This window comes from Haplochromis burtoni, unplaced genomic scaffold (assembly GCF_018398535.1).
Source record: "Haplochromis burtoni strain Fernald_Lab_line unplaced genomic scaffold, NCSU_Asbu1 Contig_25, whole genome shotgun sequence".
NCBI lineage: Eukaryota > Metazoa > Chordata > Actinopteri > Cichliformes > Cichlidae > Haplochromis > Haplochromis burtoni.
This window is the reverse complement of record NW_024582386.1, coordinates 1,089,483-1,106,771: the sequence shown is the minus strand read 5'-3', so window position 1 is coordinate 1,106,771 and position 17,289 is coordinate 1,089,483. Positions and strand designations below refer to the sequence as shown.

The window sequence follows — 17,289 nt, the reverse complement described above, 5'->3', positions numbered from 1 at the left end:
CCCCCCCTCATTTAGTTGTGTTTTCAAAGTCTTGTCGTTCTTTAAACACGACCAAACAATGTGTTTAAAATCCACAAAGCAGCTTGAGTATAATATGCGATCAGTGGGTTTGCATCTGAGCTGGAAGTGCCTCTCAGTGTGCGTTTCCTCCGCTTGCGTGTTGGTGTCAGCATGCATCCATGTGTGTTCTATCTCCGTAGATTTGTCAGTGTCTACCCCATGACACACTCCCCTCGTTGCGAGTGGAGGAGAGCTCTTGGGGGGGCTTTGTCATGAGGCGGTCTGTTCTTTTCCTGAGGTCTGGCGCCCCTCGTTTGATAAATGACACATGTCATTCTGTCAGCCCCTGCCATCCGGGCTGGGAGGCCCCAAGCTGATGTATGGCCGCCTAGGCTAAAGGAAATCAGAGTGTTTTGGCAGCACCCTGAGAACACGGCCTCTTATACTGAGTCTACTTTTGTGTCTGTGCGAGTGTGTTTATGTGTGTTTGTGCCTGTCTGTCTGTGATACTGAAAGCATGTTTAATTGTATGTGTGTGTGTGCGCGCCTAATAGTGTGTGCATGCTCTCAACCTGTCAGGAGGACGGGTAGAAGGAGACAAATCATCGGCATGGCCGCCCCAGCTGTTCCCCAAATTTGGTGTGAGGAGGAGAGCGAGGGGAGAGGGGGAAAAAAATCCTGCCATTTGAGTTTTAAATGGCTGATGCTTCCCAGAAACGGGAATGAGTGAGAGGACAAGTGGAGCTAAGCGCACATACACACACACAAGCCCAACACACAAACTGAATCAAAACTCAAGCCGGTCCCAGCAGGAAGCGGCAGACAGTCAAGAGAGGCTTCTGGTGCAAACAAACATGCCCATATACACACATATAAACACACGAAGACAAACTTTGCACAAGGCATTTGCGACTGTCGGGCAAGCAAAAAATCGGAATTTCACTCCAGTTCTCGGTTTTTAATGTAAAGCATCCTTAACTTTCACTGTAATTCCCCGTCCGTCTAGATTTTATCCTCAAAATGTCTTCGGATCCAGAGATAATCTTCGAAACTACGCACTAGGCAGTCACACAGGCACGCAAACATTTCCCTGGAGGAGGAGGACGGTCCCACCTGGAGGTTGTGAACTCTGTATGACCCTGTTTGATAGGGTGCGGGCCAAACTCTGTCCTCCCCCTCTCTCCCACAGAAAAGAAGCGGGAGGAGAAGAAGAAGGAGAAGAGAAAAAAAACTGCGTCATTAAGCAGTGAGTGATGAGTGGCAGCCATGGGTGACATCCTCCCCTCTTTCTCTCCCCTCCGCTACCCAACTGCTTTCACTGTCTCTCCGACTCTGTTTTTTCTTCTTCATTGCCTTGATACTTTTCTCTCTCGCTTTATTCACCTCTCTCCATCCCTCAACCCCTCAAGTCATTTCTCTTTCACTCCTCTGTTGCTTTGCCTCCTCTTTTTCCACTCCCTCATATCCCTCCCCCCTCTTTCCTCTCTGGTTCTTTTTTGTCTACTGTCAGTCTCCTTTTCTCCTCTTTTTTTTTTCACCCCTTTATGCCCCTCCTGCTATTGCTTCTTTTTCTGTCCCCCTCCCTTTCCCCTCACACACACACACACACACAGACACACAAGCACATGCACAATAGTGCCTCGCTCTGTCCTGTCTAGCTCTCTGGCCATGGTCTTGTAGACACTCAGCTCCTCCATACATAATAGATCCCAAATATCCAGAGGAGGGGTGCACATTTCCACCCGCTCAGGATTGTGCCATCAGAAGTGCTTCAAAAGTAGGTCTACTGTGTGGCATTGTAAAGCTAATGCTATCTTTTTAAAGCACAGTTTAAAGCATGAATACAAATATCGTTTTAAGCTAACTTCTCCAAAGACAGGCTTCCCTCTCAAAGTGAAAGTTTAGACATACAATAACCAGCACGAGCGTCACGTCATGTATTGTAGCATTAAATGCGCTCCTGCAACTGCTGTGATGTTTTAACAGTAGATTTCACTCCGAAATAGACATGGACACATGCTACCTCGACATGACTTTCACCTTTTTATTTTGTTTTTATGAAATCAGCAGAGACTGGTGTGTTGCTCAGTAAAAGTCTGAGCTCACTGAAGATCAGTGAAAATGGGTTTCACAAATGCACTATTTTCTCTTTAAAAAAAACCAACAGGGAGTCAGTATCCAAGTACAAATCTCCTTAACTGAAATTCAGTGGTTTCCCCAACAGCCAGCTAATCACGTCTGTCTGTCTGGCTGGCTGACTATATAAATACTGAGGGGAGGGGAGAGTCTAATGAGGTAACGGGGTAATTGACTGACCTTGATGTACGTGATGTTAATCAGCTCAGGCCATTCTGCTCCATGATCCTGTTTAGTTTGAGGAAGTTTAATTAAACATCCCGGACACGCACAGTACCGCACTCTACTAAGAAGAGATGTTTCTATTCTCTCGACTGGCACAAAAAAAAAAGCATCTAATGTTTAAGTTTTACACCAACTGCACTGTGGTCATTTCACCTTTGCAGTCTTGAGTAACGTATTTCAGACTCATACAACCAAAAGAAGTACACATTTGCTCCAGCATTGCTGTTTTAGTGCTTTTCATGCAGTGATAAGAGATTTTAAAAATTCATCCCTTTTTTCCTTGTTGGACTTGGAAAGGACATTTTTGCGCCGACTGACAAAGAAACTAAAGGCCAAATTAATCAATACTGAAAATCTGAGTGTGCAGCGTACTGAATCCAAATTTTCCATTTCTCAACCCAAATTCAATTTAGCTTCTAGTATTAGATTTACAATGTGCTACATTTTCAGCAATCAAGTATTCTGGTCTGTGAAGTATATTTAAGCTGATGGCTGCCGTCCACTCAGATGTCTTATTGTTGGGACTTTGATCCCAGTTAATACGACGGTATTTTCTTACAGCGCTCGGTCTATTTTCAGCTCAGTTCAGAAAAAAATGGAAGGTGCAAAATATGAGGAATGGAGTGATAGACTTAGAAGATGGAGAGGAAAAAAGTGTGTCACATTTACCTAGAAATGACTCACACTCACAGACACTATAAAACTGGGAATGTGGCCATTCTTGGACTTTTGGATTTGAGCGCCAAAAATACTGTAATTATTCCGGAAGATGACAGCTATATTACACAGACCTTCACAAAGGTGAAACAGCAGGCAGCAGCCAAATCATACGGTAAGACGGAAGACAGGATTTGATTCTATTAAATCAAATTAACTTAGATATCAATTAAAAGGCAAAGAACAAACTTTAAATTGCCATGTGGCAAACATATTACACTTGTGTAAGCAGCTACTACGTCCAAAAAGCCTAAATATGCTTTTATGAAAATTTGAAATACTCAGGAAAAATCCCAGATAAATTTATTATGTTACCAAATTCCAGCAAATAAAAAACTTTGAGTCAGTTACAAGGTGAATAATGTGCAGACATCCAGGAGTTTTGAGTTTGCACCCAGGCTTATGGATATTAGCTAAAATGTTATGTTCAAACATTAAGTTAGCTCCCCTCTGTACTCACAGGTAACTTTGTAACACATCAGTAAACCCACAAAACACTGAGGAAAAAACATCCAGCATGCCACACACACACAGCTAACCAGATGTGTTACTCGAGGGTAAAAAAAAAAAAGTTAGTCGCGACATCGTTCCAGCCTAAAAGTTCTGAAGAGTTAGTCCAAATGTGTGTGAGGGGACATTTTGTGGTTGAGAGAAAGACTTTGACTTATTTTAAAAAAAATTGGGAACAAAACTAACCTCACTTATAATTCAGTCTGTGTGTCTGCAACAAACGCACTAGCAAATAAACACGCAATATTTATTTATATAACACGATTTACAGGTTAATGCCAGAAAGAGCTTCACAGAAGGAATACACAGCATGTAACAGTGGAAGCAAAAATAACAGCAATGATATTAAAATAAGAGTAAAATCAGAGTCATGCAAAAATTTAAGAGGCAAAAAAAAAATTAATTGAAACTTTTGTTGATGGAATCCAATAGTCTCTGTTATTTTTTATTTTCTCATAAGTTTCACAGTTTTTATATTTATGCACTCCTGGTGTGAGATTTATTTATTCCCCAGTCAAGAAAATATATATTTATAGATATATATTAAAAAACAACAACAAAATGGGGTAAAGGGGAAGTCAGCCTGGCGTACCTGATAAAAAAAAAATGGAAACATCTTCCCATAACATTCAATAAAGTAACATTATATAATCCTCATGTTCGGCGCCTCGGGTTAGTACTTCATAAATAAGTTTCAGAAGAGACTCCAGCAGACAGCACGTCGGTCATTTTTCTGTGTTTATGCCAAAGTTCAGTGTCGGTGCAGACGCACCACACAAGCGTTGCTCAATGTCAACATGTTCTCTGGCTTGTTACTCTGACATAGCGGTAAGTCCTGTCATCGTGCACCATCGTGACGAGAGAGACGAGAGGCAGATGGACCAGAGGCAGACAGGTAAACAGGTCAACGCTGGGATCATCGCTCGAGCAGGCTCGCGCGCGGAGACGGGTGATCAGAAACAGATGCTCGGGTGGACATCCAGCCAGTGAGCTAGACAGACAGTCGGTCTGGCGCGTGAGGGAGTGACTGACGAAAGAGACACAGTGACACGGGAGGCTGTGCGAGAGGCCTCCCGCTGTTCTTTTTGAGACAGACGACTTAGAGGGACAGCTTATACCCCCTGCGACTGTCACCGTCTGAGACAGCACAGCGGCACTGGGAAGATTTGGGAGGAATTTTCTGGAGGTAACATGTGGTGTTGTTGAATCGACCGGGATACTGAAACATTATATCCCCTTTCAACTGCCCGTCAAGTGTTGCGCTGAAGCTGATGACTGTTAAGCGATTACTTTGCGTGACCCCAAGCAATTTGTGGTCACTGGGATCCTTTTAAATGAAAGGAGCAGATAAAAACGAATCGTACCAAACCAACAAAATACGCTTTGATTTTTTTCCCCCTTCTTCCCTGAACAACATGCTTTATGGAAAGACTGTCTGCTTAATAGGAACTGCTCTTGGAAAATATGTGATAGTCATGTGTTTAGACTTCAAAGAACATGACACAAGTCTTCACTGCCCTGTGACTTTTGGATTTTTGTAACTCACAAGTGTGACTGCAGGATGTTGCTGAAATTAGAATATTGAGAAGAAGACGTATAAAAAAAACAGCCTCTTGAAATATGAGAACAAGGCCAGCGGGCCTGAAAGAGGAAAGTATTACACTCTCCTTTTCAGATGTCGAGTTCATGTTCTTGTAACCAGTTCACTGACTCTTGAGCATCCGGTGAGAGAGAGCGATAGATGAGGGCGAGAGACAGGGAGGAAGATGAAAGAAAATATGAGCGGGGTAGAGGAGAATTGAGTCAGTAAGATAGAGATTGATGACAGATAGGAAGATGAGAAAAGGCTTATAGGGAGAGAGAGAAGAGGGCCAGGAACCCCCCCCCCCCTTCCCCCCCAAAAAACCAAAAAAGAAGTCCCACACAGCAGATAGACGGAAAGACGGAGGGAGTGGCTGAGATAAAGATGAAGGGGTAAAGGGGAGGAAAGAGGGATGGCAGTGACACCACACAAGGCTACGGCGTGACCTTCCTCAGCGCCCGCTCTCAAGGACAAAGTGTCATCTGTTAACTGTATCCTTACCCAGATGGCTTATCTGCAGTAAACTAGTGTCCAAAAAAAATCATATTCATTGCTTCTCAACCCACGTTATCAGTTACATAAACTCTCCTTGGGGGGATAGAAATTTCCGCCCCCTGACTGTTGTCCACTTGCACTGGCTGCCGCTTGGACATGCTGAGGCCAGCGTTTATCAACTGCTATAAAAACAAGTAACCTGCCTTCTGGTGATATACAGCACTGGGTCTTGCCAGCTTTACTTTACCTGACAGAGGAAACGAGAAACCTAACCACAAGCTTGTGCGCATATGTTTATTTGATGTAGTGATTTTTACAGGGGGGTCTGATTATGCTCCCACTCCTGACCAATCTTCTGCCGGCCTTTATTGTTCGCTTTGAAGAACTGATTCCACTACGCTTTGCAGCTGTGGTTGCATTTTTGCTTTACAGACTCACATGGAGTTTTCTTTGCCTTTCCTGGAATGGCTAACACCTTGAAACATACTGATATAGCCGGTGCTAACAGCACCCTCTGAAACAGCAGCACACTGCTGTGTGGCAAAGTTAAACAGCAAGATGGAAATATAACTCACTATTATTATTTTGTTGGCTTCAAATGTCTGTAAATACCACAATGTATTTACTTTACAGTTATATATCAAAGAGAGGAGGCACAAGTGCTCCCACTGTGCTGGAGCAGGATATGTTTAGTATTTTTACTACACCCTGGGGTATCTGAGAACAAAGCAGTTTTCTATCATTCTCATATTAGGACTCTTGAAATACTTTTAGACTAAAAACAGCTTCACCAGAGAGAAAGTCATTTATGAAAAGAACAGTGAATTACGTTTGCAGTAAGGTTTTATTCATGTGCTTTCTTTCCAAACTGAGCTAGAATGATGGAAAAGCCATGCAGCCAACTTCATGCAACTACTGCAAAGGCAGGACTGCCACTTGCATTACGCTAATAAATTGATATATTTTGTTATTTCCAACTGAATGTTGCTTTTGAACCTTCTCATGTCCCAGAGCTCTCTTTAGTTAGTAAATGCCCGTCTGAGGTTCAGTCTTTTCTGTGTTTTTTAGCTTCTGCTTATTGTCCCTGTCCCTTCCCTGCCAAAAAGACTCTTTTTCCCCGTTTTAGCTGTAGAGTCAAGCCCCCAAGTTGTTTCATATGCAGTGAAAGACATTGAGACTGATGAGCAACCAACCAAAGTGCCGATGGTGTCATCGCTCTATCAGCCATAAACCAAAACCGTGCTCATTGCCCATCCATAAGAAGGCAACGCAAGCACAGTTATACTGACCTGCTAAATTATCTTGAAATACGTGAAGGGAGTAAAAGCATTCGTTTGTCTATTTTATTCTTAAACGCGTACTTGCCTCTAAGGTTAAAATGCATCTGCCTAACAGCAGCAGAGAACGCGTATGTGCTGACGTGCATGTCTTGCAGTATAGTGGAGGCACATATAATCAGCAGCTAATAACAACACATTGGGAGTCGCTGCCCCAACATAAATCAATGTGCAAAATAATTGCTAATACACTGGGTATTGATTAGAGTGCCAGCCAATGCATTCATTTTCTGGGGCGACTGTGGCTAAGCGCTAACGCAGTGACAAGGGTAAAGCGCTATTTCTCAAAAAGGCGCACAGACGGACAGCCGGGCAGGAAAAAAATGACTACAGGGCCTCTGCAGTAATTCTTAATTGACACCTGTCAGAGCGATGGCAGCAGTCACAGCTGCTGCTGCAGGAGAGCGTCTCCCCAAGTCTTGTTCATCTGTCACTTTTAATACCTTTTCTTCAGACCCGCTGTTGTCTTCTTCCCCTCTCCCACCCGCCCCTCTTAAACCCAGATGTTCAAGGCTGCTTAACAAAAGCAACTCTACTTCAAGGCCACACAGCGCAGCCGTCCGGTGGTCGCTCTCTCACCTAAACACTGTTGTTTTTATTGAATGTTGCGACTCAGACAAAGCCCTTACAGAAGCTAGCCTTGGCAGTAGGGCTGCACGATTTTGCATAAAATGAGAATCATGATTTTTTGGCTTAGAATTGAGATCACGATTCTCTCACGATTTTCTTTTCCAGTATAAATATTTGTTGCACTTATTAACTGCACATCAACTTCATAACAGCTGAGACTGAACATAAAAACAATAAATAAACATAAAAACAACAAATGTCTCACGTTTTGTGGTTGCCGCAAAATGTTGTACTGCTTGAAATTTCGTCTCCACCGTTGCTCGACACTGCATGTATAGAGCAGGTAGTGCAACAATAGGAAAATAGTTGCAGGACGGCACTGTGTAGCGTTTGTCTAGGGTATTGATCATTTTCCTAAATCCCACGTTTTGCACAGTGTTGATGGGAGCCATATCTTTGGTCAGGTGATAAGTGATAGCCTCCGTAATTTCTTTGTGCCTGCGGGAGTTCGACGTGTATAGGGAAGCGCTGTATAAGGTTCCCGTTATTGATGTTTGGGTGGTTGACCGGGACGGATTTTCTCCTGTCACTTTCTCGTCATCCCTGACATGCTCTCCGTTGTTTTTTCCCCTGCTAATGTTAGCATCACACGGCACAGCTTCTGTATCACGTGGTATAAGGCTCCGCCCTTGTCATTTGTCAAGCAGGAAGAGTGAGCGCTTGTTTTCATGCAGATTACGTCCCGGATCAAAATGCGGTGCAATCGTCGTCGTCTTTTGGAAATGAGATCGCACATAAGTATGAATCGAGATCGCGATTTTCTAACGATTAATCGTGCAGCCCTACTTGGCAGCCATATTGAAACTCTTCGGGACAGTTATTTTGATTACCTTTCATTTTAGTGGTTACAGAGACATAAAACTGCCTGCATAGAATCACCCCCAAAACATCTTGTACTGTGCTATTGTCAAATTCTCTTATAAGATCTCTGGATCACATCAGTTTTTCACTCTTACCACAGCTGACTGAGTACTAAGAATAGTTTTCACTGCGGTCATGTATCTCCAGTTTTATCTCTCGCGCGATCGCCTAATTACAGCAACAGGCACCGCCATCGTGGCAATTTCCAGTATATTAAGGAGAGATGAAAGGAAAACGTTGTTGCAAAGCAATTTCCAAGATCGCCGTAGCAAAATGCAAAAGACGAATCAGATCTATAAAGCCTCGTCACTCCAGTGTTCCAGCAAGCATTATCAATCAATCACTGATGCAACATGCGTTCATGCTAAAGCAGTTCTGCTTTGAGCTAGAAAATATGAGGAAACAGAGAAACAGACACACAAAGCACACAAATCACAATGTGTATACTATAGTGGAGGCAGACAGGTGCTCCCCAGAGTCCACACTGACCTCTGAGTGTACCCTGGACCTCCCATCGTCCTGTATTTAGTCACGACTGGCCATTTTTCTTTCAGTTTTTTTGTTTCGCATCCATTTTGCGTCGTCTACGCTCGGCCTAATAATTCTTTTTGCCTGCTTCTTTAATTATCAGCGTTATCGGAGGTAGTGACAGAGCACAACTGAGTTTGGTGTTTGTGTAGAACAAAGTAAGTGCAGCTGGCCTCTCTCTGGGGGTTTGACAACCCACCAGTTCTTCAGTGCTGTGCTGTGGTTATTTTCAGTTGGCCTCAGTTACATTTACTAACTGGATCTCCTAGTTTCTTAAAGTAAATGTGCAAATAAAAGAACCGATTGTGTCAAATGAATAAATTAGGGAATGATTTTAATTTCAAACAAATGCAAAATAAAAAAGTTGTTTTCAGTCGCTGGTGGTGGATTTTCTTTCTGATACACGAGAGTTCACTGAATGTTCTGCATTGCTGATTGAATAAATGTACCAGAAGATGTAATCTTGAAATTATACTGACTATTTTCTGAGAGAAAATTAGTAACAGGGGAAAGAAAATAGTGGGCAATAAGAGCAATTCAAGTAAGTTGCAGCTCTGTCCATAAATCCTGATTGTCACAGTGAAGCAGAGGTTATGAACGGCCTGGAGATTTCTTGCGATGGTTTGAAAAAGCGGCTGTGAAGTCTCTGAACTGAAAGATGGCAGTGTCATCACTGTAATATTTAGCAGCCAATCATGTATAGACGGGATGGGAATGACACCCTGATAAACAAGAGTTAACTTGGTAAAAGGCTAGATTCATCCGGATAGGTTTGATTTCCTAAACCAAGCGACCAAAGGAAGAAAAATATTAATAGTCACACCTATTCTCTTGTGTGAAAGTCATATGTTTGATCTGTGCCTCCAGGACTCCCATCTTGCATCAGCTGTTTTTGGATTCACTGGTTGCTTCTGAGGATATACACAGACGTTATCTCTGCTTGTCCACTCGCTCAGCTTTTTTCCCTTTTTCTCAGTTAGCAGGAAAACGCTTCCTTCATATGTATGCTTCACAATAATTAGCAACCGGTGCCCTAAAACCCCCTCGGGTCCAGTCATGTGAACGGATTCCTTCTTATTATTCCTCTTCCTAATGTTTTATATCCCCACTGTAAATTGTGGCTTTTTGTTTTGCAGCTGTTTTGAATCGTAGCCAAGGTATCTTTACGAATCCAAAACAGGCGCCGAAACAACAAATAAGCGCAGGATGTGTTTCGGCGAGGCAGAGGGGGTTTCATTCTTGTAACGACGACCTTGTTTTCCTTTTATTTCTTTGTCACGGCTCCTCGTGTTTGCGCTTGAGCGAGAACCCAGGTTTTCCTGCTTCCTCTGAACCTCATTAAGCTCGGGGATAGTTTTACCTCGCGCCCGCGGCTCTGAATGCCTTTACGTCTTCACTCGGTTGGCGAGGCTAATTCCCACATATTTTCAATTCAACCCTCTTTTCCATAAGAGCAGTCATCGATCTTCATTTGTCACTTAACCTCCACGAAGATGAGGACAGAGAGCGGAGTTGTGTGAGTGTGCGTATTAGTGTGTGTCTTTGATTTCCTGACACCACATGCAAATGAAACTAGAGTGCGGGATAGCAAATATATCCAGCGACTCCTTCAGTCAATGTCACCTGTTAATGACACTTTACCTACACTGCATTATCACAGGATCTGAATATTTCTCACACACACACACACACACACACACACACACACACACACACACACACACACACACACACACACAGGGCTGAGCAAACTCCTCATCTTGCCCAGTGATGCAGATTGGTTCACACACACACATTCACAGCAAGAAACACACTTTTCACTCCACATATGTTTTTCCCCCTCTCAGCACTGCTTCAAACCCTGACAAATGTCATTAAATCCATTATCAGAAGAATCCCGATAAAACTAACATAAGGTTCTAATAGTCATCATTTTGTGCTTGTTTCTCAGCTGACAGACGCCGCGAGCTAAATTCCTGCAGAGGAATACAATGCCAAGTAGCAACAACAAAATGTATTAACGCTACTCGGCTAGGAACTTTGTTCCTGCTCTGTCAAACAAACCAAAAGGCTGTTAGCAGAAAGATCAGAGGGAAAGGCAGAGCATTAAGAAAATCTTCTCACACTCGCGGAAAGCCGCATTCACGTTAAACTATTAAAAGGCCTCTAACGCCTACTGCATGGCTACTTGAGTCGAGTTACCCACGATCAGAGCAACGGCTTCTTTGTCACCGGCGCGTTTTTGATTGTCACGTGATGCTGCAGGCAAACTCGGAGCCACCTCAGCTGTTGTTGAGTTTACACTTGAACAACTGAGGTGGGCACATGAGAAGCGGGTGATACCGAGTTGATTTTTATCAAGGCAGCTTGCAGACTTGACACCTTGCTGAATTTGTCAGCAGTAATCGGTGGACCTGTCACTGATCTGTCAGCTACCTGGATAATTAGGGACCACAGCTAACGATGCCGTCAAGGAGAAGGGAAGCCCCACCCCCCACCCCCCGAGTCATAATTAAGAGACTCCTTTTGAGGCAGAGATAGTGGCAGCATAGGGCAATCTATTTAGGAGAGAAGAAGGCAGCCGCTGATGTCAGTGAAGACGCTCACAGGGCTAGGCAATGTGTGTGCATCTTGGCTTGTTGTGGCTTCGGTGTAGCTGAATGCTGCACGGTGCTTTAATTAAACATGTGTAGAGCTAAGCTACAAAGAAATCATTAAAATGTAGCAGTGAAGTTAGTTTACAGCACACGTCGAATGATGCATATTTAAAAAAAGGAAAGAAAAAAAAAAAGAACAGCATCCACAGTCTGTGATTATAACCTGAGTGATTTATGTTTAGAGTGCTAAACTTCTAATTAGCTACACAGTCAAACCTACTCAGTTACCTTACAAATTTATCAGGAGAGCAGGAAAGGAAAACCAATTACTGTCTTCTGAAAGGGCCACGCAGCCATGTTTAACAGCGTAGCAGCATCTTTCTCTCTCATCGTGACCTGCACTAATTCTGTCAGCACAGGAACTGATCGCTCGGCTGTCAGAGGAGATGAGGATCAGGATCAGGATCAAATCTTTCGAAACTTGGGCTTTTAACTGCGAACAGGAACTGAAAACAGGGCACGCGTGAGTATATAGACATTTATGGAGCTGCATCCTGCTCAGCTCACAGTGGATTGGTCACTTCACAGTGTGCTCCCTCTTCCTCTTTCTCTTTTACTTCAGCCAGTAAAAGTGAGCGTGGTGCGGGGTACGTAATCAAGACGATCCTTTCGTCCTTATTTTTTTCTTTTCTTGAAGCTAGACCTTTTTAAATCCCGAGGAATACATCTAACACGGTGTCACACTGTAATCACGCTCACGTGTTGAATGATTAGTTGACAGATTCATTACTTAGAGTGACAGTGTTTGATTTAAGATATCGCGGTTGGCAAACTAGAAGCAGGATGAGACATGCGGCAATACCATTAATTTTCAAGCAGCAATCAAACCTGTGACCTCTGCATCGAGGCAAATCTGGAGTTATGGCTTCTCTGTAAATGTTATATAAAGTATCGCCTATCTGCTAATTAAACTAAACGCTGGTTATCTTGGTCTAGTATATAGAACGTGCTGTCATTTTTGAAGACAACCTTGCTACTAAACAGTCTAAGAGGTCCTTTTCTTTAAAAAGTGGCACGAGCTTAAGTTAATGTCAGAGTCTGTAGCATTGATTGTGTGCTTTTAAACCTTTTATGGTTTAGCTAACCATCTCGACTCATCGGTTAATCTGCAAAATGTCCAAAAATACAAAGGAAAATGCGACCAAACGAGGCAAAACCCAAAGATGTTGGATTTCCTGTGATAAACAAGAGTCAAGATCCGGTCAGTGTTGGATATTTTTCTTGTTTGATAAGCAACTAAACTCACTGGTGACGTTTAAATTGTTGGGTAATGGTTTCAGGCCCGACTTTAATTGCACTTAAATTAAAGCAACAATGGCACAATGGCAACACATGCACTCTTTGCAGCTGTTTTACCTTAAGCTAGCATGGGCAAAGTCAGCAAACTGTTCGTATAAAGATTTAAAAAGAAAAACCACACAGGTTGCTCTTTTAGTGTGGTTTATTTTTACAAATCAATCTCTCACCACACTTGTTTATTCTCATCCTTGATTATTGTTACTTCACATCGCTGCATTGTTTAGCTTCCATTAATTACTCGAGGAATGTATGTACATAGCTGCACTTTGGTGAAGGGAGACGGAAAAAAGAAAAGGGGAAAAGAAAGAAAGAAAGAATGAAAATGACGACAAATGACTGCAGCAAAAGTCTCTACTGCTCAAATTGCTCTGCACTGAACTCAACTGCCAAAACTAACAGATGCAGTAATGCGGTTCCAAATGAAAGAACACTGATGTATTGTCACTGGTCATAAACTAGATAGGGTACAGCGCCATTACAGGGTCTAAAATCATCACTGTGACTGATGAAACAGAGCCCATTTGAAATGGCATACAAAGAGCTATTGAAACCCTGTCTCCCGCTCTCTCTCTCTGAGGAGCATATGCAACATTTTGTTTCAGTGCAACTCCAAAGTGACAAATCTGGGTTGTGGAAATATCTGGTAATGCATTATAAAAATAGCCTGTGTTTATAGGTGTGTACACCGTTTTACTGAGGAAACAGTCTCACGCAGGCACACGCACATCAGCGGAGGTGTTAAAAGTTTTTGGATTGACCATATGTCAAGTACTGGAAATAATGTCGAGACAAAGCCTGCCAAGTTAGGATTGACCATTACTGCCTGTGATGTATGTGTCTGTCAGAAAAAGCAGACAATCGAATCAATATTCAAAAGCTGAGCAGGAATGGGGCCACTTCAGAGCTCAGCCAAATGACCAGTAGAGTCTGGAAAAGACAAAACATAAACCACCCCCCCCACCCCACCCCCCCATGTTTTCTGCTCTCCTATGGGGGGTTTTCGCTAGCAAAGCTGTGGCAGAGGTATATAAACCGCCACTATTCATTTTCACCATGCAGGCTTGTTCTTCAAACACATTTCTCTCTATCATCACTAAAGCCTCGCGTCAATTAGAAATTACAGCCCCACCGAGTTCAAAGTCTTCCCGTCACAACCTTGATTAAGTCTGCTTAACCTCACATTTCCACTGCCTGCTTAACATTCTACAGCTGTTTTATTCGGCTTTGGTCATTACTGCATGAACTTCAAAGGCTCCTCTTTCCCCCGTCATTTGGAAATGCATGTCAATCACAGCCGTCTCTCGCAGGGACATCAAATGGAATCAGGCAAACATGCGACTCTCTCGCAGAGCAGCTCACGTCTGGTCAACTTAATGACAACACGTAGGCCGGACTGTCAAAAGTCAGGCTGTTAAAGTGGAATTTACTTCACTGATCTTTCCCTTTTCTCAAATGAAAACAGGACTTTTGGCACTTCACAGTACACCTTCCTCTAAATCACATTAAGCTATGTTTATAGAGTGCGATTACAGTTTTCCATCTCATATTTAGGAAGCTAATAAACAGCCTGCCAAAACTGGAAAAGTTAATTAGCAATTGTTAGTTTGATTATACTAAACTTGCATTTTTATACCACACTGAATCAATCAGATTCCTCTAATGACTTCCAGAACAACTTCTCCTCACTTTTCTATCCATGCTTAATATCAGATGCACTCAAGTTAAACAGCATTTCCTGTTTCTGCAGGATGAACACAGAGGTCAGGTCTGAAGTGACCATAGGAGTTCACCCTGTGATCTTGCTACGCCCCAGCACCCCTCCTCCCTTGTTCCCTCCCCCTTGGGGTATTAAACGCAAAGTATTTATCCCGCTTGAGAACTTTTCTTTCAATTTGTCTTTTCTTTGCTCCTCTGCGGGGGCCAAAAAGTTATCCTTTGAGGGAGTCCAGCTGCCGGGCGCATGCGTGTCTCTATGGTGAATGATTTACTGATGTTTATCAGGAATGAATAGATCAAAGGCAGTCGCATGACAGGCGATCAATCAAGCATCAAATCAAGGATGGCAATCCCAGAGCGGAACACAAGCTGAAAATACGCTACTTTCCCTTTCCCCCCTCTTTCTTTCTTTTTCTTTTCTTTCTTGTTTTTTTTTCCTGACACTAACGCATCAAGCACGTAAGCCTGTAAAAATGAGATAAGATGAGCTTTTGTTTGGAGAACTTGGATGCTGGCAACCTAGTGGAGGATCAGATTTAAAGCTTGAAACTAAAGTGCAGCTCAGCGCATTTGCTTCTAACGGGAAAAGTTGGCACTGAATAATGGCTGCTTAAACTAAGGACACGCTACCGTTCCTAATAGAGATCGGAGATTACGCTCTAGGTTATTTAAATAAACTTTATTTTGGGTTGAGTGTTGAAAACTGCGCAGATTAAACTTCACATTTGTTTTGCTTCACTCTGATCTACAATTCACCGATAAGCCACGGACGTCAGGTCTTTGAGCGCTTATATCGTGTCCTGCATCAGGCCCTTGGAGCTACTGCGTGAACTTGTCCGGGGTACACACATCTGTGCCGATCCCTGGCTTTGTATCCTACCCGGGGAGGGAGCGAAGTGTGCGTGCTGGAGCCTTTCTGATGTGGGGGGTGGGAGTGTTCGGTTGCAGAGCCGGGGCTTACCTGCTGACCGCCGCGGTGCTTGCTGCTTTCTCCTCGGCATGCTGCTGCGAGACTTTCCGCTGGACTTTTCATGCAGAGATCAAAATAGCGGACGAGCTGAAGAGGAAACCGGCGCAAGGCGACGAAATCAGAGCCAGCAGCGGTTCATTGGGCTCTTCGGCTGGGGACGATGCTGAAGAAATGTTTCTGAGATTTATTTTGATCGTTGTTATTATCGGGCTGTCCGGCGAGGAAAACGATGCGGATCGTTTAGAGAAGAAAAAAGAAAAAAGAAAGAAAATCAAAAGGAAAAAACGGGGGCTCGTCCTTTAACTTCTGCCAGAAGAACTCATCGCAGGCTGGCGTGCTGAAAACTAGCAGAAAGCTCCGTGCGGATCTCAGTCTGTCGGGCAGGGATTATATGGGAGAGCTGCCTGAAGCCAGTCGCCTCGTTTCCATCAAAAATACGTTCGCCCCGCTGGCTGGACAATTTCATCCCCCCGTAAACAGCAAGAGTGAAGAAAACGGAGATCCGGCTCGTGCGTATTAACTCACACTCCGCGGTGAAGATGAGTCCAAAACTGCGATCTCTCCCTCCGTCCAGGTGCCACAGCTCCGGTCTCCTCCAGCTACAGGAGGAAATCAGGAGGGGAGAAAAAAGGAGAGGAAAGAGTGACACGTTAGGCGGGCTGGGTGTATGTCAATCAGTCAAGTGTGAGCGTGTGGAAACCCCGGAGCAATCAACTCACATCCCATCTCCCCGAAAGCACCCACTGGATAAAGAAACAGGCTACTCACATACGTTTACCGCCCGACTGTCAACACGGACACTTGACGAATTTGTCACAAAGTCATCACAGAAAAAAAAGATAGAAAGAGGAAAAAAGCGAACAGATTCCGGGTCTCAGCTGTTATTATTCCCTGATTTTTATTTATTGTTATTATTTATTTTAAAGGCGCAAGGAGGAGCGTCCCCGGATATTTCTCCGCAGTGAAATGTGCGCACATTGGTGATGCGTGGTGCGTTCCGACAGCTCCCACTGATAGACAGACACATCCAGCTGCCTTTCCGGCCTCTCCTTTACTCCACCCCTCCACAAGCGTCACCCTGACAGTCAGAGCCCACCTGTCAATCTGCGGCTGTTAATTGTTCACTGGGACGGCTTTCATTTCAACGCCCTGCTGTCCCCAAGAAAGGTGCGTCCTGTTCCTGGACACACGAGGAGGCGATGTGCAACCTCGTTTCCAGACAATAGAAATGAGAGGTGCCTGGAAAAGTAAGAAAAGTGTGTGTGTGTGTGTATGTTTGTGTGAGAGAGATATTTGATGTAACAGTCACTGCTACACAAACTTACAGCCAAATAAAGTTTTAAGTGAAATGAGGACTCGGGGCATATCTTTTACCTACAGAAAATACATTTGTTGATTATTTTTGAAGCACCAGGCAGATGTTATTGATCCTACATAATAAAGAAGATATTTGCCAGGCCAGGCTAACCGTTAGATTTGCAACTTCAAGCATCAAACACACAATAATTCAACTACAAGCTGCTTGGAATCTGGAGGGTTTTTTTTCTAATAATGTATAAGAATATAAATTTCTTTCAACGTTTTACTTGGAGAACAGGAAAAAATAATGTTTGCACTTGAGTTTTC

The 17,289-nt window shown here is 43.4% G+C and overlaps 1 protein-coding gene across 2 annotated transcripts in view; it reads right to left on the bottom strand.

The window, feature by feature from the left end:
• The window catches only part of LOC102292000 (teashirt homolog 1), a 31,712-nt gene extending 14,853 nt beyond the window's left edge, over window positions 1-16,859 (bottom strand). Inside the window, exons 1-2 of one of the 2 annotated variants that reach the window (XM_042218903.1) lie at window positions 16,760-16,859; window positions 15,655-16,262 (exon numbers count right to left, since the gene is read on the bottom strand). In XM_042218903.1, coding sequence (XP_042074837.1) covers window positions 15,655-15,694 — 40 coding nt within the window. In that variant the 5' untranslated portion in view covers window positions 15,695-16,262; window positions 16,760-16,859. Of the gene's footprint in view, window positions 1-15,654; window positions 16,263-16,431 lie in introns of both variants that reach the window. The other variant, XM_005917574.3, reaches the window with a different exon arrangement.
• Between the last annotated feature and the right edge of the window lie 430 nt (window positions 16,860-17,289).